The 17,006-nt window shown below is 40.7% G+C and overlaps 1 protein-coding gene across 1 annotated transcript; it reads right to left on the minus strand.

Annotated features, from left to right (window-relative positions):
* Window positions 1-12,356: 12,356 nt before the first annotated feature.
* On the minus strand, window positions 12,357-15,092 carry LOC137614660 (piggyBac transposable element-derived protein 4-like). Its single transcript, XM_068344351.1, has 3 exons — window positions 14,134-15,092; window positions 12,876-13,778; window positions 12,357-12,484 (listed from the first exon to the last, which is right to left on the minus strand). Coding segments are annotated over exons 1-3 (1,590 nt in total). The 5' UTR covers window positions 14,820-15,092; the 3' UTR covers window positions 12,357-12,483.
* Between the last annotated feature and the right edge of the window lie 1,914 nt (window positions 15,093-17,006).

Raw genomic sequence — 17,006 nt, forward strand, 5'->3', positions numbered from 1 at the left:
TCAGGAGCCAAGGTAGACTCCTCTTCCTAACCTCCTGCAAGAAGGTCCTTTTCAGTGTCTTCTGACACCTCTGACATTCTCTCGTCTAGATGGATGTCCTTCATCGCATCCAAGACATCCGTATCTACGGAAATCTGGACGCAAGGGATCTCAGGGTGAGGCTGTGGTATGATGGCATCCGCAGACACCTTAGGGAATAGATAGGCCCGCATCCGCTCATTCGGAAGGTAAGGCCCCGTGGCGTTCTTCTGGAAGCCACAGACCCATCTACGCAGCGTACTCCGTGCGGCATCACTTGACTCCGTTGTCTTGGGGTCATCAAAGGCCTCACTAACCAAGGCTTTGCAAATGTTATATACTTGAGGGTCCCATTACTTAAGAGGTCCCTTAGTGATGGAACAGCAGGAGTGTGCCCTGCACGCCTCATGGCCGCAGAAGTCCTTGCTCTGGATGTTGCAGAAGACGCTGCGGCACTTAGGCTGGTCCTCCTGTAAAGAGAGGAAAACGAAATGAGTATACGGTAGTTTATCTCACTTGATAAACTATATAAATATTATTAATAATATTTTTGCTTTTTATTGAATATAGCTTAGGATAGGTAAGCTAGAAATGAATTAGGAAGACACATACATGTGTTTCCTGCCCGGCCAATTGCTGTGACCTCCCTCAAAATTAAAGCCTAGGGTTATCCTATTTAGGAGGCCCATTGGAAGAGTTCTACCCTGTAAGGATAGATAAGTGTAACTTAATACCAGCTTTCAAAAGGTTTAAGATTGAGGGTCATTTGTAACTGATCATCTATCAGTGTATAGAAAGAAAATTTCTTTCCTTATATAGTATGTTCTCAACAATAGACTGCGCATGGACACACAGAGTATGTTGGAAAATTCAACTACTGTATACTTTATACTATAGTTTTCTGTTTGCTGTATGATCTTTACTGCAAATATACTGGCTACTGTATAGTCATATACTGTAGTTCTAGCCGGCATGTTGCCGGAAAGGCTAGCACCTGGGGCATAGTTTAGCTGGCTCATTGCCGTCTGCGATGGTTGCCGGCAGCCCGCCGGTTGTAAGCTGGTTGCCGGCCGCCGGCACGTCACCGGCTGTTGGCACACCAGTCCAGCCGGTGTCTTGTTGGTTAGGATAGTGGCCGGCAGTCTGAACCCAACCAGCAGTTGTGCCGGCGGCTCGTGACTTCCGGCGCACAAGTCCAGCCAGCATTATGCCAGCTAGGGTAGTGGCCAGCAGCTGCCGGTTAGGTTAGTACCCGGCGGCACTAGCCGCTAGAGAGAGAGAAAGCAAGGAGTAAAGGATGATGTAAGAGCTCTGCCTTACTGCCTTTCTCCAGAATGAGGGTTCAAATGGAAGGGGAGAGTATATTTTTCAGGCTTCCATCCATCTACAACCATTGCCAGTCTCTGCCGGCCACAGGTTTGTGAAAGGCAGTCCAAGAGAAGACTGAAGAACACTTTACAGTAAAGGGATCCTCTGCCGGCAGCCGGCCCAGCCGGCATAGCACTCCCGGACCCTTGCATCCATAAGGGAAAGCTGAGTGACTAGGCCACTACACACAGAGGCCCAAGCCGGCCCTACAACCTGTGGGCAAGCGGTGAGATTGTAGGACAATGGCCAGAGGGTTGCGATGGCTAGACCATCACTAAAGGACAGAGGTGGGAGGGGGGGAAGGGTCCTGTATGAGGTGTGGAAGGAGCCAACAGGGTTGCCGGTCCTACCACACCTTAAAGAAACTCTGTTCCAGTGTCAGTGCCATCCTAGGAGGCAGGAGAATATCTATTCTCCAGCCTAGGGTCTGCCAATACAGTTAAGGTGCCAGCAGCAATCTTGCCTCCCCCTCTAAACAAGAGAGAAACAGAGTTCCAGTGCCGGCGCCATCCTAGGCAGCAGAAGAATGTCTATTCTTCAGCCTAGGGTCTGCAAGCACAGGACTAGTCAACTATACCACAGGGAGAAGGTAGCAATATCATATAAGGCCTTCAGGTGTGGTCTAGGGAAGTGTAGCCTCCTATGCTGGCAGCATAATCCGACAGGGGAATGACTTCACCCTGCCGGCCAGCTGCCGGCACAAGACTATCTACTCTGAGGTTCTGACCAAACCCCAAAACCTGCCATCTGCGGTTAAGGGGAATGGACAGAAAACCCTAGCCTAGTCCTGCCTGAATGACAACTCGAGGTACGACTGACTAGGGTTGTAGCCTAAGGCTAAACTCAGAGGGAAGGAGGGATTACCCTTAAATCTCCACTGGAGACATGTATCGCTTTATATAATAATCCTAGGAGATATCTATCTCTGCCTGAATTGATAAAACGATACGCCAGGGTAACCGGGGAACATGTATGAAAGTATACTAAAGCCACTAGGCTTGTAGCCCAGTGGCAGCGAGAATTGGCTACGTAAATCACCGAAACTCTCGTATATTATCTTTAGAAGAAGAAATTATTATGCAATCAATATATCTTACATATTAAATTGCCTGAAAAGCTTCATTTAATTTTATAACACTAGGAATGTCTATTATATCATGCATGAAAGTAAACTGAAATGCCTAGGCTGGGAAGTCTAGCGTAAGCAAGGTTCGGTTACCTAAATCGCCGAAACTATCACGAATACTATATGCATAATATAAATAACTCCTAGCAATGAAGACTAAATAGCTATCATTATTTTATGCTATTTATACCGGGAAAGTCGTTCTGGCTAACTAAATAACTCATGCGTTACGAACGACAGCGCCCATGACGCCTCCGGTTCAGGCAACAGCTCTTCCATAAGTTAATTTAACTAGATTTAATTTCACAATAAGGCAAGAGCTAACATTTATACAATGTAAAGATCAAATACTCAACTTTCCAGAGGCAGAAGAGGCTGGTGATTGCATGATAAATCCAAAATAATCCAATAACAAGAGTGAGATTGCTGCAGTAAAAGGAATAAACATGGCGGTGATGATGGCGCCATCTAGATACTCAAATAATAACGGAGGAAGGGTACCTTATTAACGGCGGCTCCCCTTCGTTTTTTGCCACTTTGCCTCTCGAAGCGTAAACGCTATTCGGGGTGAAGATTGCTACGTGGCGTGTCAAGAATATGTTCCCTGATATTATACGATATCCTTAAAGTGAAACTTTAGGGATATTTGCGCCAGGAGTTGGAATTCTAGAGATCTTAAGGTAAATTCTCTGGGAATATTACTGTACTGTAGTCAAATATACCCTAGGAAGCTACTTAAAGGAACCTTCCATCAGGACGACATGGCCTGAGCCCAAAAAGATTTTTATAATAAAGTGAAAAAACGCATGTTCTGATGTCTCATTACCCGTCGAAATGGGACAAAATTGGTGTCAGGTGAAAGAATGCGTCTGTTTGTGTACCCTCTTAATGAGAGAATGCCTTGATGAAATCATTGAGCTTCACCACGGCATATCATTTCCGTGTTGAAACTTGTTGACGGACAAGAGGGCTCTCGAACTTGGGGAAATTACTCCCCCAGTTCGAATCTAAATTTCTCTCTCTCATCGTTTTCTTCTTACTATTGTTTCAACCTTCTCTTAATTTTATAAACTTTCTTTCGTCTTGCTGTCCCAACTCTGAGTAAAAATTACTCTTATATATATATATATATATATATATATATATATATATATATATATATATATATATATATATATATATATATATATATATATATATATGTGTGTATATATATATATATATATATATATATATATATATATATATATATATATATATATATATATATATATATATATATTTTATGGAATGGATGTTTTTGCATCCATTATTGCCACTGGCATGGATGTTTCTACATCCGTTATTGCTGCCTGCTTTGATGAATGGGAGGAGGTGTTACTGTTGGGAGGTATTTGTGCTCAAAGCTATATGTGAGAGTATTGGATGATTTCAGCTCTCCCGAAGATGGTTTGGACCTTTTTGGCAGAACTATTTTCAAGTGTTGGGTCTTCGGAATCCAGGGGGATTCAATGCTTGGGGTAGGACTTGCGGCATTTGGCTGGAAGCTGGTCATTTCAGATATGGGGAGGATGATTCCATTGTTTCTTCATCTCAGTCCTAATTGGCAGGTTCAGCTTACACCTGTGCCTCTAATCTGTTTTGATGCTATCCGTATAAGGTATGGAGTGGACCATCTGGTAAGTATACTCTCATTGTGCGGATAGTGGACATTGTGCGGATAGTGGAGAGTGCAAATTTCCTTTCTGATGTGTGATGGCCTAATATTATCGATCAGGTACATCAAACTAACCCCTTTCTCTCTCTCAACCACGTCTAATGGATTCTTTAAGCAACGAACCCCCATCCCCTGGATACGCTGACGCTCCCCCAGCACTTTATACGACCTCTGCTAATTTAATTAAGGAAAATTCAGTTGATGACATAGGAACAAAAAAGGACCCCTCTACTAATGTTTTAAAACCAATTAGGTCAGGTACCAAAGGGAAACTTTGAATCCTTCATGTTACCCAAATTCCAATAGACACTGATTATGATATGCTATTTAAAGCATTCAAATGCTATGGAGTGATAAAAGAAATAAGAATCTTAAAAATGAAAAATGGCATTAATGGATATCTTATAATAATCATGAAGAAGCATTTAATGCAATATGTAACATCAATAATATCAAACTTAATAACTTAAATGTCATGGGTGCCTTATGTGATAAGATACCAAACAATTTGGATGTATATAGACCTTTTGACTGGTTTGAAAAAGATGCTGATATAACTATGCCTCCCCCCCTCCCAGAAAAAGCCAAAACCACCAATGTGGCTTGTTGCTGAGCCTAAAGGGAGTAATGGGAATATTCCAAAATTAGCAAACTACTTCAGAGAAAAGTAGGAACCATTGCACCATGTGATATATCTTGCTTTGGGAAAAATAGCTTCCTAATCCATGCAAAATCATGCACACAATCAGTAATACTGTCTAACCTCAAGACAAGAAGTGATGATATGTTAGATGTCAAACCCCCCCCCCCTCTTAATGAGAGAATGCCTTGATGAAGTCATTAAGCTTCAGCACGGCATTTAATTCCCGTGCTGAAACTTGGTGACGGGCAAGAGGGCTCTCGAACTTGGGGAAATTGCTCCCCCAGTTCGAATCTAAATTTCTCTCTTTTACCTTTTTCTTTTTCTCAATACTACTTCGACCTTATCCTAATTTTACAAACTTTCTTTAGTCTTGCTTTCCAAACTCTATGAGAAAAATTTCCCTCATTATATGTGTGTATATATTATGTACACATATATTTATTTATTTTTTTTTTTTTCTTTTCTCCTATGGCTTGGATGTTTTCACATCCATTGTAGCCCCGGCGGGGATGTTCATACATCCTTTATTGCTGCCTGCTTTGATGAGTGGGAGGAGGTATCACGGTTGGGAGGTGTTTGCATTCAAAGCTATATATGAGAGTATTGGATGATTTCAGCCATCCCGAAGATGGTTTGGACCTTTTTGGCGGAACTATTCTCAAGTGTTGGGTCTTCGGAATCCAGGGGGATCCAATGCTTGGGGTAGGACTCTCGGCTTTTGGCCGGAAGCCCGTCATTATAGATATGGGGAGGATGATTCCATAATTTCTTGGTCTCAGTCCTAACAGTCGGGTTCAGCTTACACCTGTGCCTCTATATCTGTTTTGATGCTATCCTTCGGGTAGGGTATGGAGTGGACCATCTGGGAAGTATACTCTCATTGTGCCGATAGTAGAGAGTGCAAATTTCCTTTCCGACGCGTGATGGCCAAACATTCTCAAGCAGGTACATCAAACTAACTCTTTTCCCTCTCTTTACTATAATGGATTCTTTAAGGAACGAACCCCCATCCCCTGGATACGCTGACTCTCCCCCGGCACTGTTGACGACCTCTGCTAATGTGATAAGGGATAGCTCTGTTGATGACCTCGGAACGGGAAAGGACCATTCTACTGATATTTCTAAATCGAGTAATTTGGGTAACACGAGGAAACTTCGAATCCTCCATGTTACACAAATTTCAATAGAAACAAATTATGATGATCTATGTAAAGCATTTGAATGCTATGGATGCATAAAAGAAATAAGGATGAAACTTGAAGCTGAAACTTGGGATTCATGGATATCTTATAGTAGTTATGACGAAGCATTTAGTGCAATAAGTAATTTGAATAATATTAAAATTAATAACTTGAATGTCGCGGCTGCTCTCTGCGATAAGGTACCAAAAGATTTAGATGTGTACAGGCCTGCCGATTGGTTGGAAAAAGGCGCAGATTTAGTCATGCCCTCCCAGAGAAATCCAAAACCACCGATGTGGCTTATAGCTGAATCAAAGGGGGTTACAGGGAATTATTTTAAAATATGCAAATTGATTCAGAAAAAAGTAGGAACTATTGCACCAGGCGATATATCTCGTTTCGGAAAAAATAGTTTTCTTATCCATGCCAAATCCAGTACACAGTCGGTAATATTGTCCAATATGAAAATAAATAATGATGACATTAAGTTAGATGTCAAACCCCACCTAAATTTTAGCTACGGAAGGGGCGTAGTTTTTAACAGAGACCTATATGATTTTACAGAGGAGGAGATACTGGCCATGTGTCCATTAAATGTTTGGAAAGTTCATAAAGTCCCAGGTACATCAATGATAATCCTTACGTTCCAGGATGGTGATGTACCTTTTCATATTATTATCGAGAACGAAAGGATTAAAGGAAGACCCTTCAAGCAGAAGCCATTGCAATGCTTTAATTGTTTTAAATTTGGGCACCCGTCCAAAGTTTGCAAAAATGAGAAGATGTGTGGTATTTGCTCTAAATCTTACCATGGAGAGTGTGCACTTGGAGCCAGGTGTTTAAATTGCAGCTCGAATCACAAATCCACAGACAAGATTTGCGAGCTATATAAGTTGGAGGAAGCTGCCCTCAACAAATCAAACTTAGAACACATAAGTGTGACCCATGCCAAAAGATTATTAAATAAATCAAATACATATGCTAAGGCATTAAAATCAAACCAACCTAGCACTGCCAATAGCTCCAAAAAAAGTATACTATCTGACAAAATGTCAAATAACGAGGTAACCTTATCACCTCCTGAGGCTTTACCACGGTGTATTAACACTAGGTCATTGCCCATTGCTGTACAGCCTTCAGCCGCCATTACAAAAAGTAATACAAACCTCTCTCAGGCCATGTCCTTGCCTGATCTGATGGAGGTTCCACTTAAGACTAACTTACCTGATGCACCTGTTGTGGGAAAGGTGCAAAAACCTCGAATAACACCATCTATTAATCGCAAAAGAGAGAGACCTCCATCTCTCTCTCCACCCTCCATTAGAAACGTTAAGGTTATGACATCAAATAAATTTGATGTTTTGTCTGTTGATGTTTCTAATGAACCAGAAGATGGACTGAATAAATCAGAAATTCAAGTTGAGGTCCACCATCCACCTCAACAAATAGATAAAAAGAATACAAAGAAAATCACCAACGTTAAACCCAACATAACAAGACCACCTCTGAAGAAACCTACTGGTAATACTGTTACATTAAAAACTGCTAATGGGAAGACCTCATCCAAGATGTCTTCCAGAAATAATCCATAGTTTTCTCCTCCATTTTGCAATGGAACTGTCAGGGTTTGAGGGCGAAATATGAAGAACTTAAGCTCCTAATTCATGAGCATTCCCCCATAATTGTATGTCTACAGGAAAGTATGCTTGATTCTAACACTCCTAGTCCTCGAGAGTATGTTAGCTATAGAACACCATATAATCAACAAGCAGGGAGCCATGGCGGAAGTCTCATGTACATTCGTCGAGATGTTCCCCAAATACCCATGTCTATACGTACAACCCTGCAGGCAGTTGTTGTACAAATTGATATAGGGAGAAAATATACAATATGCTCTCTGTACTTACCTCCAAATGATAATATTTTATATGATGATTTAGCAGAGGTCATTCAACAACTCCCTCAACCTTTTCTCTTACTGGGAGATATGAATGGTAGACATCCTTTATGGGGTGATGTTTTGGCCAACACAAGGGGCAATATTATCTCATCAATTGTGGAGAATGAGGATGTGGGACTCCTTAATACAGGAGAGCCCACACACTTCCATGTTCAGACAGGTACTTTGTCATGCATTGACCTTTCAATTGCAAGCTCTAACTGCCTTCTTGATTTTGATTGGAGGACATTAGATGATTGGCATACTAGTGATCATGCACCAATCATTATAAACACCAACAAGGGTCCGCCTTTGCAAAGATCGCCACGTTGGAATCTAGACAAGGCAGACTGGGTTAAATTTTGTGAGCTAAGTGAAATCGAAGGGAGAGCAGAACAGTTTGAAAGTGTTGATGATGCCATAGACCTACTGAATGGAACTCTTCATACAGCAGGAGTCAATTCAATTCCCAAAACAACAGGGTTATTCAAACGACGACCAGTCCCGTGGTGGTCTTCAGAACTAACTGCACTCCACAGAGCCACAAGAAGATCTCTAACACGATTGCGTAGACGCAGAACTGATGAGAATTTAATAATGTACAAGAAATGTAGAGCACAGTTCCGTCGTGCCATGAAAGAAGCAAGGCGCCAGTCATGGATGTCTTTTGTTTCCTCTATTAACAGTAGAACACCACCATCTTCTGTGTGGAGGAAAGTAAAAAAGATAGCTGGCAGATTCACCCCCAACCCACCACCAGTGTTGAAGGTGAATGGCCAGTATGTAACTGAAGCAAATGAAGTTAGCAATGCCCTGGCTAATCATTTTTCAAATGTATCCAGCAAGTGTGAAGGAGCCCCTGGTCACCAGTATAGGAGCACTGAAGAAAAGAAAATTTTAAATTTTGCAACAAGAAGGGAAGAGTCGTATAATTCTCCTTTCACTGAAAGAGAATTTGATTCCGCACTTGCTCATTGCAACAATACAGCCCCTGGACCCGATGGAATTCCATATGCAATGATTAAACATGTACATTTTAATACAAAGCTATTTATTTTAAGCATTATTAATAGAATATGGCATGATCATAGCTACCCAAGTGTTTGGGAACTAGCCATTATTTTAGCCTTTTTAAAACCCGGTAAAGACAAGTTTTTAGCAACAAACTATCGTCCTATTGCATTGACATCTTGTTTATGTAAAATCATGGAGAAGATGGTCAATGCAAGGCTGATATGGTACCTTGAAAAGAAAGGTATTTTATCACCGATTCAATGTGGATTCCGAAAAATGCACTCAACGACTGATGTGTTGATACGACTTGAGTCATCTATTTGTGAAGCCTTTGCTTCCAAACAGCACCATGTTACAGTATTTTTTGACCTTGAAAAGGCATATGATACCACATGGAGATATGGTATTCTTAAAACCATTCATGAATTGGGATTGAGAGGAGAGCTGCCACTATTTATTCAGGCATTTCTTTCACGTAGAGTTTTTCAAGTGAGAGTGGGGGAAACTCTATCAGAGAGTAAGTGCCAGGAAGAAGGAGTTCCTCAGGGTAGTGTGCTGAGTGTAACCCTTTTTGCACTAGCAATTAATGGGATATCCTCAGCCATTCCCCAGGATGTTCTCTCAACATTATTTGTGGATGATCTCTCAATATCATTTGCTGGCACTAGAATGGCAATGGTTGAGAGAAAAATCCAACTCTCTATTGATAAAATTATCCAGTGGGCTGACATGAATGGATTTAAGTTCTCGACAAGTAAAACTACCATTGTCCATTTTTGTCGTATCCGGGGAGTACATCCAGACCCGGATATATACATTAAAGGTCAACGGATACCATGTGTATCGGAAACCAAATTTTTAGGTTTGATATTTGACTGTAGACTTACATGGGTTTCTCACCTAAAAGCGCTAAAAGCTAAATGTGTTGAAGCTCTGAATATCTTAAAAGTATTGTCCCATACATCATGGGGGGCAGACCGCAATACTATTTTAAAATTATACAAGGCCTTGATTTTTTCCAAAATTAGTTATGGTTGTGAGGTATATTCTTCAGCCACCCCAAGCCGGTTAAAAATATTAGACTCGATACATCATGCAGGTATTAGATTATCTACTGGAGCTTTTAAAACCTCGCCTATCCCAAGTCTCCTTGTTGATGCTGGAGAGTTACCTCTAGACCTTTACCGAATGTCTTCCATTCTTTGGTATTGGTTTAGATTGCAAAGACTCCCTAGCTCTCTAGCCTTTCAGACTGCAAGCCTTGTAAGACACGCATCATACTTTGAGTTGCACCCAAAATCTCCTCAACCTTATGGCTTTCGGGTGAAACGATTTTTAAATAGTCTGGATATAATTAGAAATAAGGTACTTCCATTCAAGGTATCATCAACACCTCCATGGAAATTACCTGACATATCATTTTGTAAATACTTTATTGGAGTTAAGAAGAATATGACTGACTTAGAATCCAGGTCTCTTTTTATGGAACATGTCGAAGAACATAGGGGATCGACTTTTATATATACTGATGGCTCCAAATCTGATGCTGGCGTTGGATTTGGAGTACATAGTAATGATTTTAATTGTAGAGGTGCACTTCCTCTAACAGCTTCCATATTTACTGCCGAACTGTATGGCATATTAACCGCTATTGAGAAAATAGCTTTGGAAAAGGAGGGTAATTTTACAGTTTTTAGTGATGCAAGGAGTGTTCTTCAAGCTTTAGAAGTTTTTAATTCTAGTAACCCTCTAGTTTTAAAGATTTTAGAATGGCTTTTTATTATTGGACGGAAAGGTATAACTGTTCGATTTTGTTGGGTTCCAGCACATGTAGGTGTGTCTGGGAATGAGAAGGCAGATTTACTGGCGAAGAATGCGGCATCCGAGTTGTTACCAAGGAGGTATCCCATTCCATGTAACGATCTCCTACCTTACATCAAGAAATTGGTTTGTGATAAATGGCAACAGCACTGGGACAGTCAAGACGGCAATAAAATGAGGGAAGTAACAAATATCATATCACCTTGGAGGTATAACATGATTCCCTGAAAATGGGAGACGACTCTTTGTCGTCTCCGTATTGGTCACACACGGTTGACACACGAGTTTCTGCTGAAGGGCCAACACCAACCGTATTGCGAGGACTGCTTAGTACCTTTAACAGTGAGGCATTTGTTGACCGAATGCCCTAATTTTACTAACTTAAGAAATAGATATCTGTTTGAGGCTCAAGGTGAGGATGGCAGGTTTATCCTTGCCAAGATTCTTGGACATGATGTGTCTTACTATGCGAGCGGAATTTTTAGATTTATTTCAGAAGCAGGTCTTCTGAAAATTATTTAACTATTTTAATGACTTCTTAATTTTTATGGTTTTAATCGAATTCTCTTTTAATTTTCATATACAGTAAATGGTATCGGCGTCAATGACCTTAGATGTCAGGATGCCAGAAAACTTTCAATCAATCAATCAAACCCCCCCTAGATTTTAGTTACGGTTGTCGAGTAGTGTTCAATAAAGATCTATATGAATTTACAAAAGAGGAAATACAAACCATGTGTCCATTAACAGTGTGGAAAGTGCATAAGATTCCTGGGACGCCATGATTATCCTTACTTTCTAGGATACTGATGTGCCTTTCCACGTCGTTATTGAAAATGAAAGAATTAAAGTTCGAACTTTCAAACAAAAGCCCATACAATGTTTCAAGTGTTTCAAATTTGGACACCCTTCTAAAGTTTGTAAAAATGAAAAAATGTGTAGCATCTGTTCCACACCTTATCATGGAGACTGTACACTTGAGGCCAGCTGTTTGAACTGCAATTCAAACCATAAATCCACTGACAGGAGCTGCGAGATATATAAGTTTGAAGAAGCTGCCCTCAACAAATCCAGTGTAGAACACATAAGTGTAGGACATGCCAAAAGACTACTAGATAAACCAATCAGCTATGCAAAGGCATTGAAATCAAGAGAAAATATACCATAGAAGACATCAAACCCGTGTAGTGCTGCCAGTAATTCCAAGAAAAGAAATACATCATCTAATGATAGTAAAGTTTTGCATGACAAGGTAAGCATATTGCCTTCCAAGGCTTTGCCATGGTGTATTAACCCTGGACAGGTAGCGTGGCCAAACCCGCCCGTAACAGGTAGAGTGGTGTCATATGTGTTACACTCCCTTTCGGGGGGGGTTAACGGGAGGATACCAATTTACAATTTTTTTTTTTTTTTATAGTTTACTAGTTTAAATGAGTCTACTTTCTACTGGTGTAGGAGAAAAAAACTTTGAATATAAAATAACACTCTACTTACATAAATACAAAAATAAGTATAAAAATACAATTTTTCCTAAATAACTTGCACTGGACACTTTAAAATAAAACAATGAACAAAAAACCACTTGGGTGCTGATACTAGAGTCCTGTGTGCACAACTTGGCGTAAAAAAATCGCCGATATCAGCAAAACTGCCAGATCTGTAAAGAAAAGAAAAAGCGGTTAATTTTTGTATACGCTAAATCACTACAAAATATTTGTGTGAAAGGAATGCTATATTTATAGTGGTAATAATTATTATATTTGGATGAATTTTTCCAAAAAGTCATCTACAATGATCCCAGATGATGGCAAAACCTTAGGAATTATATATAGTTAATATAAACTGGGCAAAAGCTTAGTTCAAATGTAACACGTACCATGCGCCATTGACGTAAAAGAAAGGCATATCTAGAAAGAGTACTAATAATTGATGTATATGCAATAAAATGGTAAATAAATAATCTATGATGACCCTAGATGACAGCAAAAAGGTTAAAAATTGTTTTTAGTAAGTATAAACGGGTAAGAAAAATAATTCGTGAAACTTACTACTTGAGTTGGCACTGGTCGCAGGTGTAGTTGACATGGGAGTTACAAACAGGCTTATGGCACTTGCCACACAAAAGCTTGGTCCTGACATTAGAAGAAGAAGGGCAGAGAGGGCATCTGTTGCGCTTCTCACTTCGTTTTGGAGTGTCTGGACTCTCGTCTTCGGGCTCTTGTACCGCAAAAACAGAGCAAATGAGGTAAGTCAAGTCCCTTGGGAGGTACCTCTTGTTTGCGAGTCTTGAAAGTGCTGCATCACGGGCGAGTTCCATGGCCAATTCCGCAGAAAATTGCCTCCTGTTATACAAGGTGTTGTCAGGCAAATTTTGGTGGATAAAAAAGGAATTATTCACAACAAGATTGATAATCCCATAGAAGACACATACGGGCCACCTCCGGGTCTTCCTGCTGCAGGTCAGGGCAGAACATATCTGATCGAACGTGTCAACTCCTCCCTTTGTGGCATTATAAAACATGTGCATGTGACTTTTATGATCCTCAATAACTGTGGGATTGTGATGAACTGTGGAAAGAATCTGGATCCTTTTCGTCGGCTTGACACGTTGGCACAAAACGGTGACCTTGTCCTTGTAATTATATGTGGCAACAGATTCGCCTAATTCCATGGGCGTTGACAGCAACACAGTAGGCAGGTACGGTTTTGGACGAATAGTACCAACTAAATGCATCCCACGTTCACGGAGAGCCTTGGCTAGTGGCAGGGAAGTAAACCAGTTGTCCGTCGTAACAATACGCCCAGCCTTCCTGAAGGGTCGGGTTAGCTCCAACGTGAAGTATTCTCCCAAGGGCGTACTTGTATTGGTAGTTCCCTTGCCCAGGTAGGGAATGGCATTGCACATGTAGAACGTGTCTGCATCACATGCCATAACTAACTTGATGCCATACCTAAGAGAAAAGAAAACAAAATAAAAGAAACAATGAATATAAAGAAAACAAAATAAAAGAAACAATAAATATAAAGGAAAAAAATAAAAGAAACAATAAATATAAAGAAAACAAAATAAAAGAAACAATAAATATAAAGAAAACAAAATAAAAGAAACAATAAATATAAAGAAAGCAAAACTAGACCTATAAATTTTTTTAAAAAAATTGCATATATATCAAAAAAATTAAAAATATTGCATATATATCTATCTATCATATATATATATATATATATATATATATATATATATATATATATATATATATATATATATATATATATAAATAAAAATAAATAAAACTTTTTACTTACTTTGCTGGTTTATTCGGGATGTACATCCTGAAACGGCACCGTCCCCTGAAGCCGAGGAGCTGCTCATCCACAGTGAGATGCCCACTGGGTTCATAATTGGCAATGCAATTGGCAATGACCTGGTCCCACAAATTCCTTATGGGAGCAAATTTGTCATGTGTCACACGCTCCTCCCTCGTGGCAATGCTGTCAAAACGTAGGGCCCTCTGAATAAAGGCGAAGCGGCGCTCACTCATGATGCTCCTGTAGAAGGGACATCCTAGAGACTTAGAGAACATCTCTTCCGCTGTCAGATGATTGTCCTTCCGTGCCCCTGTCATGATGAGGATCCCAAGGAAGGCACGTAACTCCATGAGGGTCACATCCTTGAAGGTGGGGTCGTTTTGCCGCTTGTATTTGTTCCGTAGGGTTAGGATTTTGTCATTGGTGTGGATGACCACTTCTGCAAGCATTATATTTGTCAAAAATTTGTCAAACACTTCAGCAGGAGTCCTACACCCGAAGACAGCCATGGTGGGACCAGCACTGTCAAACTGGTCAATCTTCAAGATTGGTGGCATTGTTGGGTTTGGCTCTGAGTGCCACTTCGTGTTGTCCCTAGCCATGTAAGAGTTATCCGGCAACCTCTTCAATGCCACACCTTCTGCAGGGCAAAGAGGTCCTCTCCTCCTTTTCCTACTCCTCATCTCCACGGGACTAAGATGAGGCACAGGAACCGCAGGATACGCTGAAGAAGGCCCAGGAGACGCTGAAGAAGGCCCAGGAGACGCTGAAGAAGGCCCAGGATACGCTGAAGAAGGCCCAGGATACGCTGAAGAAGGCCCAGGATACGCTGAAGAAGGCACAGGAGACGCTGAAGAAGGCACAGGAGATTCTGCAGGAGTCACAGGAACAACGGAAACAAGACGAACTGCGTGCGAGACAGCAAAATCATGTCTCTCTTCATGCGCTGTTTCCGCTACTTCAGCAGTCAAAAGTTGATCCCCGTTTTCCTCAAGCAGCAAGGTTTCATTGTCGACCAGGTCGTCTTGGATAGTGTCTTCTTCAAAGGTAAGGGTCAAAGGCTCTTCTTCATCACTACTGACGAAAAGGAGCTCCAAAAACTCCTCCTCCTTGAGATATTTCTTCGCCATGCTGAAAATCTGAAAACAGGAAAAAATAGAAAACTAGAAATTACCCTCAAAATCACATTCTTGCTGCTTTCAAAACAAAATGGCGATTGGTACAAGTACCTACACCATTCACTGATATATTCATATAGACACAATTACATTATTTCACTAAATAATAATACAGTAATGTAAAATACAAAATGTTTGCGTATGCGTGACATACCCCTGTTACGGTAACGTGGTTGCTAATATGCAACAATTCCAACTTTGGAGGCCGATATCTGACGAAAGCGTCGGAGTAGAGAAGTGGCGAATGTTTCCTGCGATGAAGCTGGTGAGCAACTAACGGCTCCTGGGTAGACAGGCCAGAGCCTGCAAGGCGTCTATGCGCAGAAACGAAAAAACGAGTTTTTGCGCCGCGTCCCGGCCAAATCCAACACCACGCTACCTATCCAGGGTTAAAACTGCGGCACTGCCCATTTCTATACAAACTTCATCCCCCATTACCAACAATAGTACTAACCTCTCTCAGGCCATGTCCTTGCCTGATTTGATGGATGTTCCACCCGAAACCAAGTTACCAGGTACACCTGTCGTGGTGAAGGTGCAAAAACCTGGTAGCTCGCCACCTATAAATCGGAAAAGAGAGAGAGACCTCCATCTCTCTCACCCCCTTCCATGAGAAATATTAGTTATAACATCAAATAAATATGATGTTTAGTCTGTTAATGTTTCTGATCAACCAGAAGACAATTTAAATAAATCAGAAATTCTAGTTGAGGTCCACCCTCCCCCTTGACAATTGGATCAAAAGGACAAGAAAAACACTAACACAAAACCATATTTATCAAGACCCTCCTTAATAAAACCACAGGGAAATAGTGTTAGATCAAAAATTGCTAATGGAAAGACTTCATCTAAAAGTTCTTACAAAAAATAAACCATAGTTTTTTCTCCATTTTGCAATGGAATTGTCTGGGTTTAAGGGCTAATTATGAAGAAATTTGAGCTCTGAATTCACGAGCATTCTCCCATAATTGTATGTCTACAGGAGAGCATGTTTGATGCTAATAGCCCTTGTCCTCGCGAGTATATTAGCTTTAGGACACCATATGATCACAGAGTAGGGAGCCATGGCAGAAGTCTCATATACGTTCGTCGAGATGTCCCCCAAATACCTTTATCTATCCGTACACCTTTGCAGGCAGTGGTTGTACAGATTGATATAGGGAGAAAATATACAATATGCTCGCTGTACTTGCAATCAAATGATAACATAACGTATGATGATTTCATAGAGGTGATTCAACACTAGGGGCAATATTATATCATCAATTGTAGAAAACGAGGATGTCAGACTCCTTAATACAAGATAGCCCACACACTTCCATGTTCAGACAGGTACCTTGTCATGCATTAACCTTTGAATTGCAAGCTCTAACTGTATTCTTGATTTCCTTTGGAGGACATTAGATGATTGGCATACTAGTGATCATGCACCAATCATTATAAACACCAACAAGGGTCCACCTTTACAAAGATCTCCACGATGGAATCTTGATAAGGTGGAGTGGGATAGATTTCGTGAGCTAAGCGAAATTGAAGGAAATGCAGAACAGTTTGAAAATATTGATGATGCCATAAACTTATTGAATGGAACCCTATATTCAGCAGAAGTTAATATTATTCCCAAAACAACAGGGTTATTTAAACGACGACCAGGGAACTAACTGTCCTGCTCAGAGCCACAAGAAGGTCTTT

Source organism: Palaemon carinicauda, chromosome 21 (assembly GCF_036898095.1).
Source record: "Palaemon carinicauda isolate YSFRI2023 chromosome 21, ASM3689809v2, whole genome shotgun sequence".
In the NCBI taxonomy this organism is placed as follows: Eukaryota; Metazoa; Arthropoda; class Malacostraca; order Decapoda; family Palaemonidae; genus Palaemon; species Palaemon carinicauda.